The sequence below is a fragment of the Chelon labrosus genome, assembly GCF_963514085.1.
Source record: "Chelon labrosus genome assembly, chromosome: 8".
Taxonomy (NCBI): domain Eukaryota; kingdom Metazoa; phylum Chordata; class Actinopteri; order Mugiliformes; family Mugilidae; genus Chelon; species Chelon labrosus.
In genome coordinates this window covers 14,873,637-14,889,960 of record NC_140358.1, presented here as the reverse complement: position 1 = coordinate 14,889,960, position 16,324 = coordinate 14,873,637, and the positions used below count along the sequence as shown (strand labels likewise).

The 16,324-nt window shown below is 41.2% G+C and overlaps 1 protein-coding gene across 2 annotated transcripts; it reads right to left on the bottom strand.

Moving 5' to 3' along the window:
• Window positions 1-983: 983 nt before the first annotated feature.
• LOC311491959 (CCR4-NOT transcription complex subunit 6) lies at window positions 984-16,188 on the bottom strand. 2 transcript variants are annotated; one of them, XM_084550047.1, is made up of 12 exons: window positions 15,828-16,188; window positions 14,592-14,713; window positions 14,017-14,203; window positions 13,695-13,780; window positions 13,494-13,598; window positions 13,233-13,301; window positions 12,627-12,784; window positions 11,394-11,548; window positions 8,954-9,108; window positions 8,450-8,683; window positions 6,070-6,272; window positions 984-5,926 (listed from the first exon to the last, which is right to left on the bottom strand). In XM_084550047.1, the coding sequence occupies exons 2-12, from the start codon at window positions 14,701-14,703 to the stop codon at window positions 5,711-5,713; spliced, it is 1,680 nt and encodes a 559-aa protein (XP_084406173.1). In that variant the 5' UTR covers window positions 14,704-14,713; window positions 15,828-16,188; the 3' UTR covers window positions 984-5,710. The 2 variants fall into 2 exon arrangements, with proteins under 2 accessions (XP_084406173.1, XP_084406172.1); XM_084550046.1 differs by having other exon boundaries at window positions 15,814-16,187.
• Window positions 16,189-16,324: the final 136 nt, after the last annotated feature.

The following is a 16,324-nucleotide window of genomic DNA, read 5'->3' as shown; positions in this document are numbered from 1 at the left end:
ATCATAAAATGAAGACAATCTATTTAAAATGTGCATTGTGAAATAGAAATTGTATCATTTATGACTTGATTTCACTATTCCTTCTATTATTTACAGTAATTATATACAGTAATATTTACAGTAATTCTTGGTTCATTGAATACATAAAAGTCCTCTGTGTTTTTCTTAAAATTTGTACAAACTGCAGCCCACAACTTTCAGTGGTTCATTATATATAGTTGATGACATGGAAGAATCAGCTTTCAGTTCTTCTTCAATGTTCAGTTCTTATCTGCAGGTGATGCTTTGGCTCCACCATGTGCCCACAAATGAAAATACACAAACTGTCCTCCTCAGCCTATTTAAGGCATTAAATGTTAATGTTAAACTTTATTGATCCCCCGTGGGAAATTCTCTTTTCATTTGCCATGTTGGGAGAAAATCAAAGGTCAGGCTCAGCTACAGAACGGCACCCGTGGTGCTGATAATGGTTTAGTGTCTTACTAAAGGACACTTCAGGGGGGTGAGTGTACTTGCTGAACCAGTGGCTTCAACCAAGACTGTTTTTTTTTTTTAACCCAACAGCCTGGGAAAGTGTGTCACAGACAGCCACAGGCATGTAGGTTTTATTTTTCGAGCCACTGAGATGCTGATGCAAAGTTTGGTTGAAACGAAGATCTGCAAATCTGTATACTCCTGGGCGTCATAATCCAACCTCCGCCAGCTGTTCCGACACATTTTCAGTTCAAACCACCACCACCACACAGTGCTCCTGAATATAGTTTTAAAACACAAAACAAAAGCGACACTATTGTTTAACGCGGCAAACAGGAGGCAAGTAATCTCTCCGAGCCAGCTGGCTTTCCACAACATGTTTGTTAACATCTAAAATATCTGATACGGTCACTGAACTGTGGTGTAAAAGAATGCAAAAAGTAGGTGTTAGGCGAGGTATTTAAAAAAAGGATATAAAACCAGTAAGAATAGGCAGGCAAGACAAGGAGAACAGATATAGAATTTATTTTCAATATCCATTGCAAAGAATAAGAGGTGACACAGCTTGAAACAGATAATACAGAATTTATTTTCAACCAGAAGTAGGAAAATACATAGGTAGGTGTAAAGGAAACAAGCAGAACCTGTTGTCAAAAAGAACAAAAATCAAAGAATAAAACTAGTCCGAAGAGAATCGAGAGGACGGCTAAGGGGTACAAACAGAAAGCATTGTTTACCATTCAGTTTCATTTTAAAACAGTATGTGTTGATTTGAAAACAGCTGCCTTGATTTCTCATCAGGGTTAATGGACATTCTACAACATTGTGCAAGTGTTTCGTCGTTATTCTTTTTTTCCTTTTTTTTTTGCTGGTATTTCATGAATGGTAAACAATAGTTGGTCCAGTGCATAAACACAGTGACACAGATCAATATATGTACTCAGCTGACTACAGATAGACAATCCTGATCATTGAACTACTACCACTAAATTGGCAGGGAGAAGGAGATGAGCAAATATACAAGATGGATGATGAAAAGAAAAAACAAAAAACATAAAACAAAAAAGGTATTTAAACAGTCAGGAAGGTTGAAGGTGGAGATTTTAACAGAAGCAACCACAGTTTGAAGGATGAAATAGCTACATTTTGTGAATGTTGTCTGAATGTTTCTGGGTATTATTGCCAAGTTCTTGGGGGAGGGGCAGGGTGGGGCAGGGTGCAGTTGATGGATTCAGAAACCAAACTAAACACAGTGACGAGTATGAAACTTTGATGTTTATGTGAGTCAAGGAAAAGGACAGAAGTACCTTGATTTCCTTACAGCCCTACATTTCATGAAGACTATGATTTTGAGAAAAAATAAAATAAAAAGTAGATGACTGGTTGGTGGCAAGAACTCGCTCTACAACAGAGAACTGAACTACAAGCAGCTTTGGTGTGCACCATTTACAAAGAGATGCAGCCTGGGGGGGAAAAAAATAAAAAAAATAAATCACTCTACGTCTAAACAAGCCAACTAGGAAACACAATGCAACAGTGATAAAAGTACAAAGCCAACAACGTGACCACTCACTGGAGCTCACAGGGTGCCGTGAACCGGCTCCGCTTTGACAATTTCAGTCAAAAAGTCACCTGTGGTTCAACGAGAAACGATGGCGAGGAGGGCAGGGGGGGTGTCAGTATTCAGTAAGAGTCAAATCAGTGACGACCAATAGTAGCTAGATAGCTTGAAAGATTGAACTACTGTGATGCACAAGAACAGAATGAGATGGACTAGTAAGGACTCCAAAAAAAAAAAAAAAAAAAATCATCACAGGACCAGTCTAGCGGCACATCGTTAGCTTAGTCTTACAAACACGCTTCACACCCGTCAAAACAGTGTTCTCAGCCACTAGTAAGACAGCTCTGCTGCCCTAAACCTACGAGCACTAGCACTCTCCAGCTAGTGCCATGCGACATCCAAAAATAAAGCTGAAAGGTAAAAAATGAAAAAAAACAACTGAATATCCCTGTGCTGAAAGTTTTCACCGATACCAATGACGCAGGTCGTTTCCCACCAATAAGCAATCGATCCTTCATTCCGCGACGCGTCACTAGGACATTCTCTGTATCGACCCGCCGAGACAACGCATCGTCATGATTTCTACAAGGGCGATTTGGTTCGTGATGGGTAAAGGGGTAATATCGAGTTAAAGTAAAAACAATGTAGCAAACGTCATAGAATTCATGATTTACACAACAACACAATTCATTATCTTTTTAGAAAGGAAACATGAGATACATCTTTTATTCACACTTTACAAAAAAAGCTACCCTTTAAATCTACTACAATACTAATGCCATTTAGGAAAGAAGAAGAAGAAAAAAAAATCAAACTGGACACATTGGTTTTCACTGGAAGGAAGGTTTAAAAGAAAAAACACATGTAGAGGGGAGGAAAAAGAAACGGGACAAGAGACCTTGATCTGAGGACTTCACTCGATACTTTCTACTTACTTGCTTCCCTCTTGCTTTAAAATGTTTTGACAAATAAAGTACTAAGATCTTTGCTCACTAATATGGTGGGACAGAGAGTGAAGGGAGCTGCATCTGAATCTATTAAGTGCTCATCATCCGTGGTGAAGTAATCGTCTCACTGATTTCACTCGTTTGTTTGGGACGTAACAAATTGGATTCATAGCAACGTGTTCGCCTGGCCTTCAGAGAGGAAAAAACAGCCAAGCTCACCAACCCTCATCCCATCCAAAAGCAGAGAGAAGTGGGCCTTCCTCCCTTTCTAAATACAGAGGTAGGGGTCCACAAATGGCACTATAGCTGCAGTGATAAGGGTAGGAAAACTATACAAAGTGGTTCAGAAAGGGGGGGGGGTTTAAAAAGACACAGCTTGAGTAATATAGTGGGAGGGTAAAATCTGAGGTTGGGCGGTTTAGGGGGGCGGGGGTGGGGAGTATCAGGGTGATCGAGAAACTTGGGGAGGTTTAAAATTCATGGCCAGTGAGGAAAGCTAAGGGCTAGATATTTCTGGGGCCTGGAGCTGTGCTAAGATACAAAGAGGGAGCAAAACAATCTGAGACTGGTTTAATAAAGATAAGACACCCTACATCCCCGAGTAGAGGAGAGCGGGTCGGTGGAGAAAGCATACCTGATTACTAGAGAGCTCAATGAATAGGAAGGATATACACATCATCATCATAACATTGTCACAGCTCATAAAAAAGGAAATTAACATTAACAAAAACCAAAGGAAAAAAAGGACATAAAATCTTCACAAATGTCTCAACAGTATTTAAAAATAAAAGGAGAAAAGGTTGTTCAGGCGTTCGTCGCATGTAAATAGTGCAAGACAACGTCAACTGCTACAGTGAGGCACGATGTACACGTGGGATTTCTATGGGTCGCGTCAGTCACACATGACTATAGAGTGAGCTTTACAGGTGGTACAGGTGTGACTCATCCTTGCGTGTCCTTTTGTCAGAACTGATGGCAGCGGTGTGGATCAATGGCTTTGTTAATGGTCAATAAGCAAGCGTTTACTCAGTGTCTATTTACATCGCAGCAATATGCCGGCAAATCAAACCAAACGGCAGAGAGAAAGGGGAAGGAAAACAATAAAACAAATACTGATACATTACAGTTAATCTCTAGGGAGTGCAAAGTTGTGACAGCGAACGCCTTGAACAACCTCTTCCTACGTCTTTTGTACAAGCTGGTAATATCAATTCATCTTAACATTAACTGGATAAAAATTTAGCCATAGTTTACAATACAATCTTTTTTTCTCAAATCTGATCATAATTTACTCTTCGTACAAAAAACGCCAGAAAACAGGTCTTTTGTGGTTCATATACAATCATGTAAAGACTGAGTCTAGATTTCTATTCTGTACAAACACTTGTGAAAAAAAACCACTGCTTTTGTTGTATGGAATTTTATGGCTGGGGAAAGTCACTACTGGCCTCAGAGACAGTGCTACAGATCTGCCTGCAAATTACCTTTGTGTGTCTGCACGCGTGTGTCCGTGTTTTTGTGTGTGTGTGTAAGCTTGCATGTGCGGAGTTGGATGGCAACTCCCGACAGTGAGAGGAATGCTGGTTTTATTCCTGTGTATCAGCCATTACTCGCTCTCTCTGCCTAAAAGCAATCGAGACAAAGAAAAGATTCGTGATAGCCCCCCGCACCCCCAATCGCTTTGCCCGTCAGCCTAAATCCCTTGCCCCTTGCTCTAGAGGGTGATAGATGGGCCACATGAGCTCCTAAGCACAAGACTAGCCTAACAACTATACAAGCTGGGGTGAAACAGTCTGCAAACAGGATGGTAGCTGCTCTCAGTTTCTCACAACGTCTTTCCTTGAAAAGTGAACACTGCTCATGTGAAATTGGGCAAATACGTAGGCCTGGATTTCTGGGTTTCTAGGCATCCGTGGGTTTTGTAGCTAATGCACCAGGGCCGCAGTCAGAGGTGTAGACTATCTTGTAGCACCATGGGAGGCCATGACCACACAAAAGGCCTCAGCACCACAGAATGACAGCAGGAAATCTCACCTCATACGATCTGCACTACATCCCACCTCCAAGGGACACAGCGCTACCAGCACAAGGCAGCTCTAACCCCGCCACATCCGATTTAACAAATGTGTGCGTCCTAGAAAGACTGAGAAAGTAAGCTGGCTGCCCAAAATACAGGGGAGAAACGAGCACGAGCCAAAGATGGAGGTCTGAGACTGACAAGTCTGCTGTCTTTGCTGGTTTCAGATTTATACAGGACAGACAGACAGGCAGACCATCAGCTATGGAGCTTTTCAAGGGGAATGTCGTCCCTCAGCCACTTTTCACTTTCCTCTTTCCAGCTCTTAGACCAAACAGTGCCCTATGTGACGAATCTGAACGCGCTACCATCCCCTCTAGTTTGAAAGACAGAAGCAGCGTGGGTGAATTTGAGGAGGAAAGGGAGTCCAAAACACAAAGTATGATACACGAACAGGACTGAATCGAGCAGTTAAAAAAAGAACATAAAAGTAAAACAGAGAAAGAAAAAAGAAAAATATAGAATATCTATAACATTATACGAAATCCCTGTCAGCCAGACCTCACTGTACGAATATTTTACAGGTTGTGTTTTTTTTTTTTTGTCTTCCTCCTCCAGTGTGGTGGAGGGAAGAGCTGGTAGTGGGCGGGAGGAGGGTTGAGAGGGAGAGGCTATGGTCGCAGCTCCCCCTGGTGGTGTGGCAGGGTCTCACTACCTGCGTGCAGGCAGATGGAGCCCGTTGACCTGGGGGGGCAAATTGGGCAGGAGCAACTCCAGCTGAGCATAGAGGGAGAAGTGGTCAGAGGGGATGTGGGGATGTGGGCAGCCGCTGACATTGTTCTCTACAAGCCAGTGGGGGTCCAGAGGGCCCAAGATACCCAGCACGTTCAGGTGAGGCTTGGAGTAGAAAATGTAGTCGATGACACCCTAAAGGAGAGAAAAGAAGACGTGACAGCTGCAACATTTTGCGCAAATAAAGATATCAAACTTCCTTTGGATATTTTTATGCGTGCGTGGTCTAGACTAAATGTAGTCACACGTACAAAACTGTGTGCTATATGCACAGTTACCTTAAAGTCGAAGGTGTAGTTGGTGTAAGGCATCAGGCCGTTCTCGTACGCGCTCTTCAGCTTGAAGCCGTGGGTGATCCTTCCGTTGGACGTGCTGTTCTTGCCATTGCAGTTGAATTTGGTCAGGCTGTCGCTATAACGAAGCTCCTTGAAGTCCTTGTGGGTGCAGTCTACTCCGCCAGTACTCAGGTACTCCACCACGCCTGGACACAGGAGACAGACGAGATGTCAGACAAGCCAGGAACAAAAAAGTTAAGTGGCACTTGATCCCAGGAGAACAAACCAAGGCTATGACTACTGTTAAAGGCACCAGTAAAATCCATTTCTTACGGCAAAAATTGTGGTTGGTGTCTTTTTTTTTTTTTTTTTTTTTTTAAGATAGAACTAAAATAAATTCACACAATGCTGATTAAGTTTAAGATTTATGGTTGTGCGCTCTGTCAGCCCAGATGCAATTTAGACCACACTGGAAGGTACGGCGTAGCTCCACAACATTAGTCATTGTTTATACCATAACAGCGTAATGACCAATAAATAACAACAACTCCAAGTTAGGAAATTGTAAACATTATAAAAACGTTTAAATAAGTGCAATTTTGGCACATTGCTGTCTGTTGTTTAGTTCCGCGTCACAGTGTTGTGTTATGGCCACAACCTTTACTAAAACAGTGCAAACCCTAGGGGACAAATTAGGAATAGTTTTTTAGTTTTTATTGAAGATTTACAGTTACAGTCTCCTATGCAAATCTCGCACTTAAATTCATCCCGCGGCCCAGATGTTGGACACCCCTGGCTTATGCATAGATCTAACATTTACCTCCCCAGAAATCCAAATACACATCATAGCACCCCAGACCAAAACAGCTGTGTTTAGTTCAAAAAGCATTTCCTTGTTCACACGGATCAGCGGCCAGACAAGCAGATATATCCTCTCACCATTTGCCTCCTACACACTCAGATGTCTTTTATCTTTTCTGTATTACTGCGATTTCAGCGAAAGCAACTCCGGGTCCACATTTATTCACTTCATCTCCAACATGAGCCGCTCAGTTCCACTTATCATTATCCGTGAAGCTCAATACAGTTCACCGGTCGGCGACAAATGTTTTAGCGGCGTAATTACAGAATAATGTCGACGCACCAGCGCTCAGGTATAAGTGCTTTCACCAGCGTAGCTCCTCCACTGTGAAGGCTCCACATAGAACTGTTAAACCCAGCTTTAATAGGCACCGGGTTAATCCTTTTGTATTTTTCACAGTGAGCAACAGCAAGTCATGAATGTTACTAAGGTTTCATGGATTCAACATCTCTGGTGGCTTGGAAGAATGAAACAGAAGCTGGACGTGACCACGATTCTCCAGATAATCAAGAGATTCGAAGCTTCAGAAGAAGAAAGCCATTTATGGAGTAGTTACTCTCACTGCCAGAAGGGTGAGACAAAATTCAGCATAGCAGATTTAAAGGGCAAAAACTTAAAGCTTCTCCATTGAAGCTTTAATTCTGTTTCATTCCCACCATCTTTCAGGCTCCAGAGTAGCAGCCCTCATCAGGACAATTCATTCATCAATATTATTATTAGTATTCCCAAATATGGCTTTAAATAAATGTGAGCTGGAGTGAAGGACTTTGTTCCCTACCTTACTTTTTAGTTCCTGCTCCAACTTCTTATTTTTAACTATTCAAACCTCTTCCTTTCTTATAATACATAAAAACACCTCACCTGTATAATTTAGCCGGAAGTATTAATTAGTAATAGATCCAATTCCCTGTTCTAACATTATGCATGTTGCTGTGACACAATACAGCAAGACAAATTATGCACAAGAAGTAGATGTCTTCCTGACTTGGGTTGTTATGTCTGTGAGTCAATTAAATCACATTATTTTAATATCATACCTTTTTTGGCCTTGATCTCATTTTGTATTCTATTATAAAGCCCTTCCGTTTATATCATACACTTCCCATTACTGGCAATTTTAATTCTTAAAAGAAAAAATTGGCATCTTTTCAGACCGAAATATTAGCAATAGAAAACGAACCAATAATTATAACATATTACTTCCCATTATCCTTTATAACCATCTCAGAAATGAACTGATATATGCCTACTCCTGTTTTCTTGCCAGAGGAAGCAGGAAATAATGGTTTAAAACTTTTGCCTATGGAGATGAGTTTCCCAATTTTTTTTTTTTAATCACCTGATCAACTCACTGTTTCAGCAACAAAAAAACATTAAGGCCAGGGAGTTTGTGAATTAGGTCCTATATACCCAAGATTTGAAAATAGTGCAATTGTTTTGCAACCGTACAATTGCCAGTTGCTGCAATGAGACCGTTGCTTTGCTGCATATATAATGGCTGTATTAGTTTTGGTTTCTTACCAGAGTCAGGCAAAGAGTTGAGGTCAGCGCACAGCACCAGTGGAATGGCATTGGTTTCACCAGAGACAGAGGACAACTTGAGACTGCGCGTAGCTTTGTCCACTATGTTCTTCACCTCTGACAGGAACATCATGGTCTGGACCAGCTTGACGTCAGAGTACTCAGGGTCCCAGTGCATGTGAGCGTTGGCTACCAGGAGCAGCTGCTTCTCCATGCCATGGAGTGACTTTCCAGCTGAAAGGACAGGGAAAATGTTTAACAGAGAGCAGCGATGCCATGCAAATTTCAGGCAAATTAATCACACTGTCATAAGAACGCTGGTCTATGCACAAGAAGCATCTGTATGGCCACAATCCCTCGCACTTGATATCTAGCTTTTTAGTTTAAAACAGAAATATTAGCAGCCAGTATTTAAGAGAAGCACAGGGATGTCAGGATGTCTAGAGATGCTGCCAGGCACACAAATAAGAAACTCAAAAGATCAGAAATTGGGAATCTACTCACAGGACATCTCCATCATCTCTTTGCGGACCTCAAGCAGTACAGCTACCCCGATGTTATCCTTCGTCATCACCCTGTTCAGCATAGCCTCTGAGCCCTCGGAGTTAGCCATGGCCAGCTGGTTGAACTCCACAGTGTGCTTCTGCACAACACTGAACCTGGAGACAAAGAGAGGAAGACAAGGGGGCAGGAAAATGAATAAATAGAAAAATAACGTATGACTCGGAGGGAATCAAGGAAGTCTGGTAGTACTGCATGCTCAAAATTGCTGGCTCGTGTATGAGAACACTTGGCTGATGTATTTCGATCATATCATTTTATAGTATATCATTCATCCAAAGCACTAAATAAGTACCCAGACTGGGTTACTCTGGAAAATGTAATATCTTTAAATCAATGATTTTAATACTGTTACAGAGTAAAACTTGTTCTTTCTTGTCTGTTTCCATTAATGGGTGAAAGATAAAACTAAAAATTGCAACAAAAAAATATCCTGAATTTCCTTGGATTGAATTCATCGAACATCAGTTCTGACATCTGCTGTAGGGATGAAGCTTCAACTTTAGACTAAAAAAACATGCATATTTATAGCAGTCAAAGCTGTAAACCATCATCTGCCTTTTTGTTAATGCCTTGGGATTTTTTAGAAGATGTTGCTAGATAGCTGTACGGTAAAGCTGAGGTGGTGACATCATCTATGCATCAAAAACATCAAAGATTTAGATCATTACCAATAATTTAACTCAAAGGCTGGAAGTTCAGCGAGTTCATTCTGATGTTTTACGCCACGGGCTAATAATGCAGCCTCCAGTAGAGCTGGTGAGGTCTGATAAGCTCAGCTCTCAACTTGCTTTCATTTTCAAACTTAGCCCCAGTAGACTAAAAACAGACAATCTGACTTGACACAATTTGCCAGACATCACACAACTTCCTACTGAGCTACAAAAGGAAGCTTTACTTTCTATAACGGTGTTTAGGCGCGAAAGTAAACACTTTTTTAATTTCTTTATCAGAATTAATGTATCTTGGTCAACTGAATAGGAAGCAACAATGCTGTATTAGTTAGTCATGCATTAATACTGGATGCCGTCATGTGAGGTTACCTCATATAATAACTACACTCATGGCTACCCAGAGGCATGGGACCACATGTGTTGCACAAACTGATAATTAGGACAAAGCAATTATTCCGCTGAGATGTAGTCTTACTTCAGTAATTGTTCTGATAAAAGTAGGACAGATTTGTGTTCTTCAAAGTTCAACATTCCCAAGAACTGTTTTCATTCATTTTTGATATCTGGCTTCACCGAACCTCACAGCACCAATCAAAATAATCAGTCACAAGACAGTGGTTATAACCATGGCGAGTCAATCCAGGGTTTCTGAACACAGCCATGTCCATGTTCACATAAAATGAGCGGCATTTGTGGCATATGAGCCTCTGTCGTCTGATGGACGCGGGGCGGGGCATTTTAAAATGCAGGAGCAAACTATAATATTAGACAAAGACGTTTAACACTCCACCCATACTAAAGGCAACAATGCTGCAGCTGCTATAGGCAGGCGGGACAGCTGGCAATAAATAAATAAATAAATAAACTGGCAACTGTGGGAACGTGGAATTAATAGGCTTATAATATCATTGCCCCATCATTACAGCATGACTAAATCTAACTATAATTACATTTGTGCATTCCATTAAATTAATGTGCTGTTTAGATGCATTTATTTTAAGTCCTGTTCTTTCAGAAGCAGCAGTGTGTCAAAGTGAGGAGCAAATACAACGTATAATACAAAGCTCAGTGTCATATCTTCTAAGAACAACAAGGCCTTAGTGATTCAATCAATCTCTGAAGTAGGATGATATCGGTATAAAAAGCACTTCGAAATGGCTATGACACAACTTGCAGCCAACCGGAAAAAATAATTAAATAGGAACACGGGGGCCCTCCTACACACGAGTACGCTCCTGCTGAGGAGATAGCACTCTGCAATAATCAGGTCTAATACAGGGTGGCCCTGTAATGCAAGAGGTGGAAGGGGGTGTAACATCAAACCCTGCGTGAACGAGCAACATACGCCTCAAGAAGCTGACTTAGATAAGCACTCCACCGAGAACCTCTCTCTCATATAGATGCTCGCCAGGAGAAGCCAAAGGGTTTACATGGTCTCTAAAGACTCTAACCTTCCTAAGAGACTGTTTCTATATCGATATTAGAATCATCGCTGTGTAAACTGAGGTCCACAGATCTTCTACAAGTGTTAAGTGTTGGCTTGTGGGTAGGCGTTGCTTTTAAACATGCGTTTTGTTACATCAAAAATAACCTGCCCTGGAGCGTTTTTTGCTGGCGATTCTCGAATTCAATTGTGTATTTAATTGTAAAAAAAAAAAAAAAACCCACTAGGAAATATTTGCCATTGGAGAAAAATCGCTAACACATACTTTTCCGTCTTGTAGAAAATTGCACATCCGTCCACATGTTTTCGATCCGACTCGGACATAGTTCTTGCTCGTGACTTTGGACTGAAGAACCCCTCGTATCCCTGCTCTTTCAGCTCAGGCAAGAAGAAATTGTAGTACTGCTCTGTCTCAACTTCCTGTAATCAACACAACACAAGGACCAGGGTGAAACACAGGAACGCCTGACAGCTGTGTAAATACAACACACAAAATGGGGGAATCTCTTTCACATTAAACAAGACTGGAAATGGTAAGAAATGGTGTAAGAAACATTTTCATTGAAGGCGCACTCTATGCACAAGTACAAGAAAGAACTTGTTTCACTGCTCAACGTGTATGCTGGAAGGAATTATGCAAGCAGGAAGCAGATGTAACAGCAACAAACAAGGCGTATGTTTAGGAATACTACATTGTTTTCAATAATCAGATAAAACAGAAACCAACCAAGCTGAACCATCCTCTCAACACACATCAGAAAGTAAGAGATAATTTTGAGCAGATTTGCCTTTACAGTAAAATCACAGTTCTGAGAATGCTTTGTATAAACAAGTGATAACTGAACTGATTTTAAAAAAAAAAAAAAAAAAAAAAAAAAAAAAAAAAAAAAAAAATGTTGCAGTAGTTCTGCAACAAGTTTTAAGTATGTTACAGGGTTGGGCCCATGGACAATGTCACCGTCCTTTACAGTCATTGCAATGTTGAGCTTAGCACTGTGACTCAGTGGCCAGTAGGATTAGCCACCTTTCACTGCAACAACATTCTTTACTCCTGGGTGAGGATATAAGATACCGATATTAAAGCTATTGCTCTCGCCTCCACTGAATAAAATCCCTCATCACCTATGCCCCCTTTTTAACACAATAATACTGTGCCAAGACATTAAACTACAGACAGTAACCTTTCAGAGGTGCTGCTGCATCCAAATGAGCACATTTCTAATTTGACACTAACGGGATCAGATAAAATGCCAAATTCAAAACTGTGTAAAATAAAATTTGATCTTCCCCCCTCACAAGAAAAACCACAATTCATTGAGTGTCACAAAATAAGCATTTGTTGTATCAAATAACTGTTTACAGGTTGCTTTTAGTGTAACGACTTGAAGAGGGGTCAAATGCCTCACTACCACAAATGTTTTAAAATCCTGTTGGATCTGAGTTACTATGTAAAATAAAATTAATTCAAAACATAAACGTATGCTTTGACAGCCCTCACCTGCAAACTGATAATGTCTGCATTGCAGCCCAGGATCTCCTGCATGATGGATTTCTTCCTGTACTCCCAGTTCAGAGCCCAAGAGGGGCAGTAGCCATATAGCTGTCGTGTGGCGTACTTATCACATAGCACATTGTAGCACATCACAGAGAACAGTGCTAGAGGGGAAGAAACAGACAACCAAACCGCTCATTATGTTTGTAGCTTCTATCTCAATCATCGTGATTTAAAGTTTAATTTCACACGTCCGTTTGCAAATCCTCACATATCAGGATTATTCTACCATGTGGCAAATAAGACCTGCTGATGTAACCTGGACATTTCCTGTTTCACACTAAAAGCTTTCCACCAGCAAGCAAACTGGATGCTTTTATTGTGTCAACTTATAGGAAATATAATGCGTTTATCAGTTAGCAAAACTTTGTTAGCGGATCAGGCAAACAACATTACCTTTCTGTACAGTGCATTAGAAAAGCATTCACACCATATCAGCATGACTCAAATGGCCACGCCTGTCCACAGCACTGTACAGCCAATTTAAAAAAAAAAAAAAAGAACCTGTTCGTGCATCTGATCACAGTCATGTTTGGTGTTTGTCATTCTTACCCGAGGCCCTTGCTCGGTCTGGTTCCTGAAGTGAGATCCATGACCGGGCTGGAGGCTGCTCTGTTGGTACTGGAGAGGGAGAGAGAGAAAACATACTTGACTATAGATGTCAACACAAGCAGCGTCACGCAGTGTCTCGAAATAAAGTTATCCGCTCATATACTGATATGCCGGTATGTTTTGAGAAGATAAAAACTAACAATACGGCAACATGCAACTCCTGTTCCAATCTCATAACCGCAAGAAAGGAGGAAGACTCACTGCGCTTGATAGCCCCCGCCAGATTGTCTAACAAGTAGCTGAGCAGTCTCCGCGTGCCATCGGGTTCCTGGTAGAGGCTCATAATTTCTTGTGCAAGTGGGTTACCTGGTGAAGGAAAGGAAACCTGGCTGAATCACCGCTAAGAACACGGTGGGATTTCAAGGCTAGAATGGCTACAAAAAACATTGCAGAGCCACTCACCTTTCAACCCCAGTGTTTGTAACTGAAACAGTTTCCCCAATTCAAATGGCAGAACCCGCAACTGGTTGTTATTTAAAAGCAGTTCCCTGTGGAGGACAGACGGGAATTGGATCATTAGAAACCAGCCCTCCTGAGAATCAGCCACTTTCGTTACCTTTCAGAACACTGTTTGTCATATTGCTTATATCGAGAACATAAGCAATACTTGTAAACTTTTGAATAACTGTTTATTGCTTTGATCATTCAACTGAAACAACGCAGGAGATAAGACACACATCCAGCGCCCGTAATTGGGGTAAATATATAACCCAACACCACTGACCTGAGAGACACCATGTTGCCGAGCTCTGCCGGCAGGCTCCTGATCTTATTGGATGAGAGATCCAGGTACACCAGGTTGTGTAGTTTGGCAATGTCTGGCGGGATGCGTGACAGTGAGTTGTCACTGAGGTGCAGGGCAGTGAGGTGGGTGAGAGACCACAGGGCTGTGCTGAGACTCCTTACTCGGCCTGAAGTGACAGTCGGTAAAGGACACAGAAGAGATTCTTGTTAAGTCCCAGAAACCGTCGGCATTTGCATCAAACAAAAAAAACGCGGAAATAAGAGACAACAATACTTTAAGCTATGTACCGCTGATGTTGCCCCACTTAATTTTCGGAACAATTTTTCAGTTAGCCATCTCAAAACCAGCATTTTGTGACTACCACTCAAATGATCAATCCTGAGCAGTGAAGATCCAATAATTAGCTTGTTTAATAGTTTCAGTATACTGAAAAAAGACAATCCAATATGATTTAACTTGTCGCAGACATTAAAAGGAGTGTATTTGGAGTACATATCCAATACAACAGCTTTTCCTCTAAAAAAAAAAAACAGAAACTCCCAGGAAATACTCACCGCTGATTTCCAGCTCAGCCCAGTATGACTTCTTCCCATTGGCTGCCTCCTCGCTGGACATAATTGTGTACATCCGCCTGGGATCCGGCGGGTCATATTTTTCCTTGGGCATTCCTATAACACTACAGAGATATGTTGTACTTCAAATGTCATTCAGCAAAAGACTTAAAAAAAATAAATCTACCAACATGTTAACAGATGGAAAACAATTCAGTACATTTAGCCTCAACCTAATGCTGGAATTCTCTGAATTAGATTAAGTAAATCTGTATCCAACTCGTCAGGTAACCATATTTGCACGGAGCCCTTAAATAACCAAATGTCCAGATCCAGATGGCAAATTAATTTACAGCTAATCCTTGCCAAACTAAAAAGGGGACAAGTATAAGATCAGGGCATGAGACACGTGTTCCCAATGACAATTAAGAAAGCAATACACTTAAACATTTCGACAGCTTCCTGTGTGGACTGTGATTTCGTTGGGGTTACATAAGTTATTAACGTAAAATTCAACACTGTAGTGCTACATTCTCATGGCAAACTTGGCAAAGTGAACTGCTAACAACTGAGTGGAGCTGTAATTTCACCGATAAATAATCTGCATTTTTTAGTTTTGTAATAAAAGTAGCTACGACTTTTCGTGTCTGTGGCTAACTGATTAGCCTAGCCTAGCTTAACCTAAATAGGGAGCTATCGAACTATACATAACAAACATTGGATAACTAGCGCTTAGCACGCTTGCTAACTAGCAAGCTAGAGAAGAAAAAAAAGACCCAAGAAGTAAATTAATGTTTCAGTTTGTACACCTTATTGTCCTTCCCACGAGGGTTAGCAAAGATATGCTAAAATATATTAAATTATACTGTCAAAATGTTGTTTACATAAGCACTGAGTTGCGCATAAACACTAGGCCACGAAGCAACGCATTAGTTAGCTAACCGCTAGCTAGCCCCCCAGTAGCAGGAATCACTTATCACCGAGATAAACAGCGAGCAACCCGAGCGCACGCAACGCTACACGATGCTGGACTCGCAAGCAACTGCGAGCTGTTTAGCTTAGCTCGGGTTAGCTTGCTAGCTACAAGCTAACAGATCCCAATTATTTGAAGCTGGCCGACTTCCTATTTAAAATAATAAAGACGGCGCTTTGGACATCAAACGAAGGGCTGTGGGGAAACGAGTGAATACAGACAAGATTTGAGACAAATTGATCAATTTTTTACCTGCAAGAGCATACCAAATCGCGAGGACGACTGCGTGTTCTCTTTTGTTTTCTAGCTACTTCTCACCCGTTTCCGCTGCTGTATCATGGCGACTGTAAGGATTCTTTTTTTTTCTCTGCCGATAACAGCGCTCGATCCTATTGGTCAGCTCGCAGCCCATCCAACCAGCTGTTGAGCCACGGTAAATAACATCCTTGAGCGGTGAGTGGTGGACCGTGAGATAGATGGCCTGGACCCCACCGTTGAAATTTATTGAGGCTTATTTAGAAATTAATCACAGTTAGCAGGGTGATCTGTTTATTAAACGCGGTGTAGCTAAGCAGCTTAATAATGTAATGCTCTGCATCTGTGTGTAGGACAAAGATTATACTTACTGATATATTTATTGTTGGCATAAAAAAATGTTTAATTACTAAAAGGAAGATAGAATTTAATTTATAATCCTTATGATCAAACAATTCCACCAAAAAGTCAAGTTGTAGTTTACGTCTATGTCTGTGCAGCCATATAA

Excerpts from the sequence above, each read along its gene's own strand:
- LOC311491959 (XM_084550047.1), bottom strand. The coding sequence starts at position 14,703 with ATGCCCAAGGAAAAATATGACCCGCCGGATCCCAGGCGGATGTACACA. Across the intron at positions 9,109-11,393 it reads ATTTTCTACAAGACGGAAAA|GTTCAGTGTTGTGCAGAAGC; the intron begins GTATGTGTTAGC and ends CTTTGTCTCCAG. Across the intron at positions 8,684-8,953 it reads AGAGATGATGGAGATGTCCT|CTGGAAAGTCACTCCATGGC; the intron begins GTGAGTAGATTC and ends CTGTCCTTTCAG.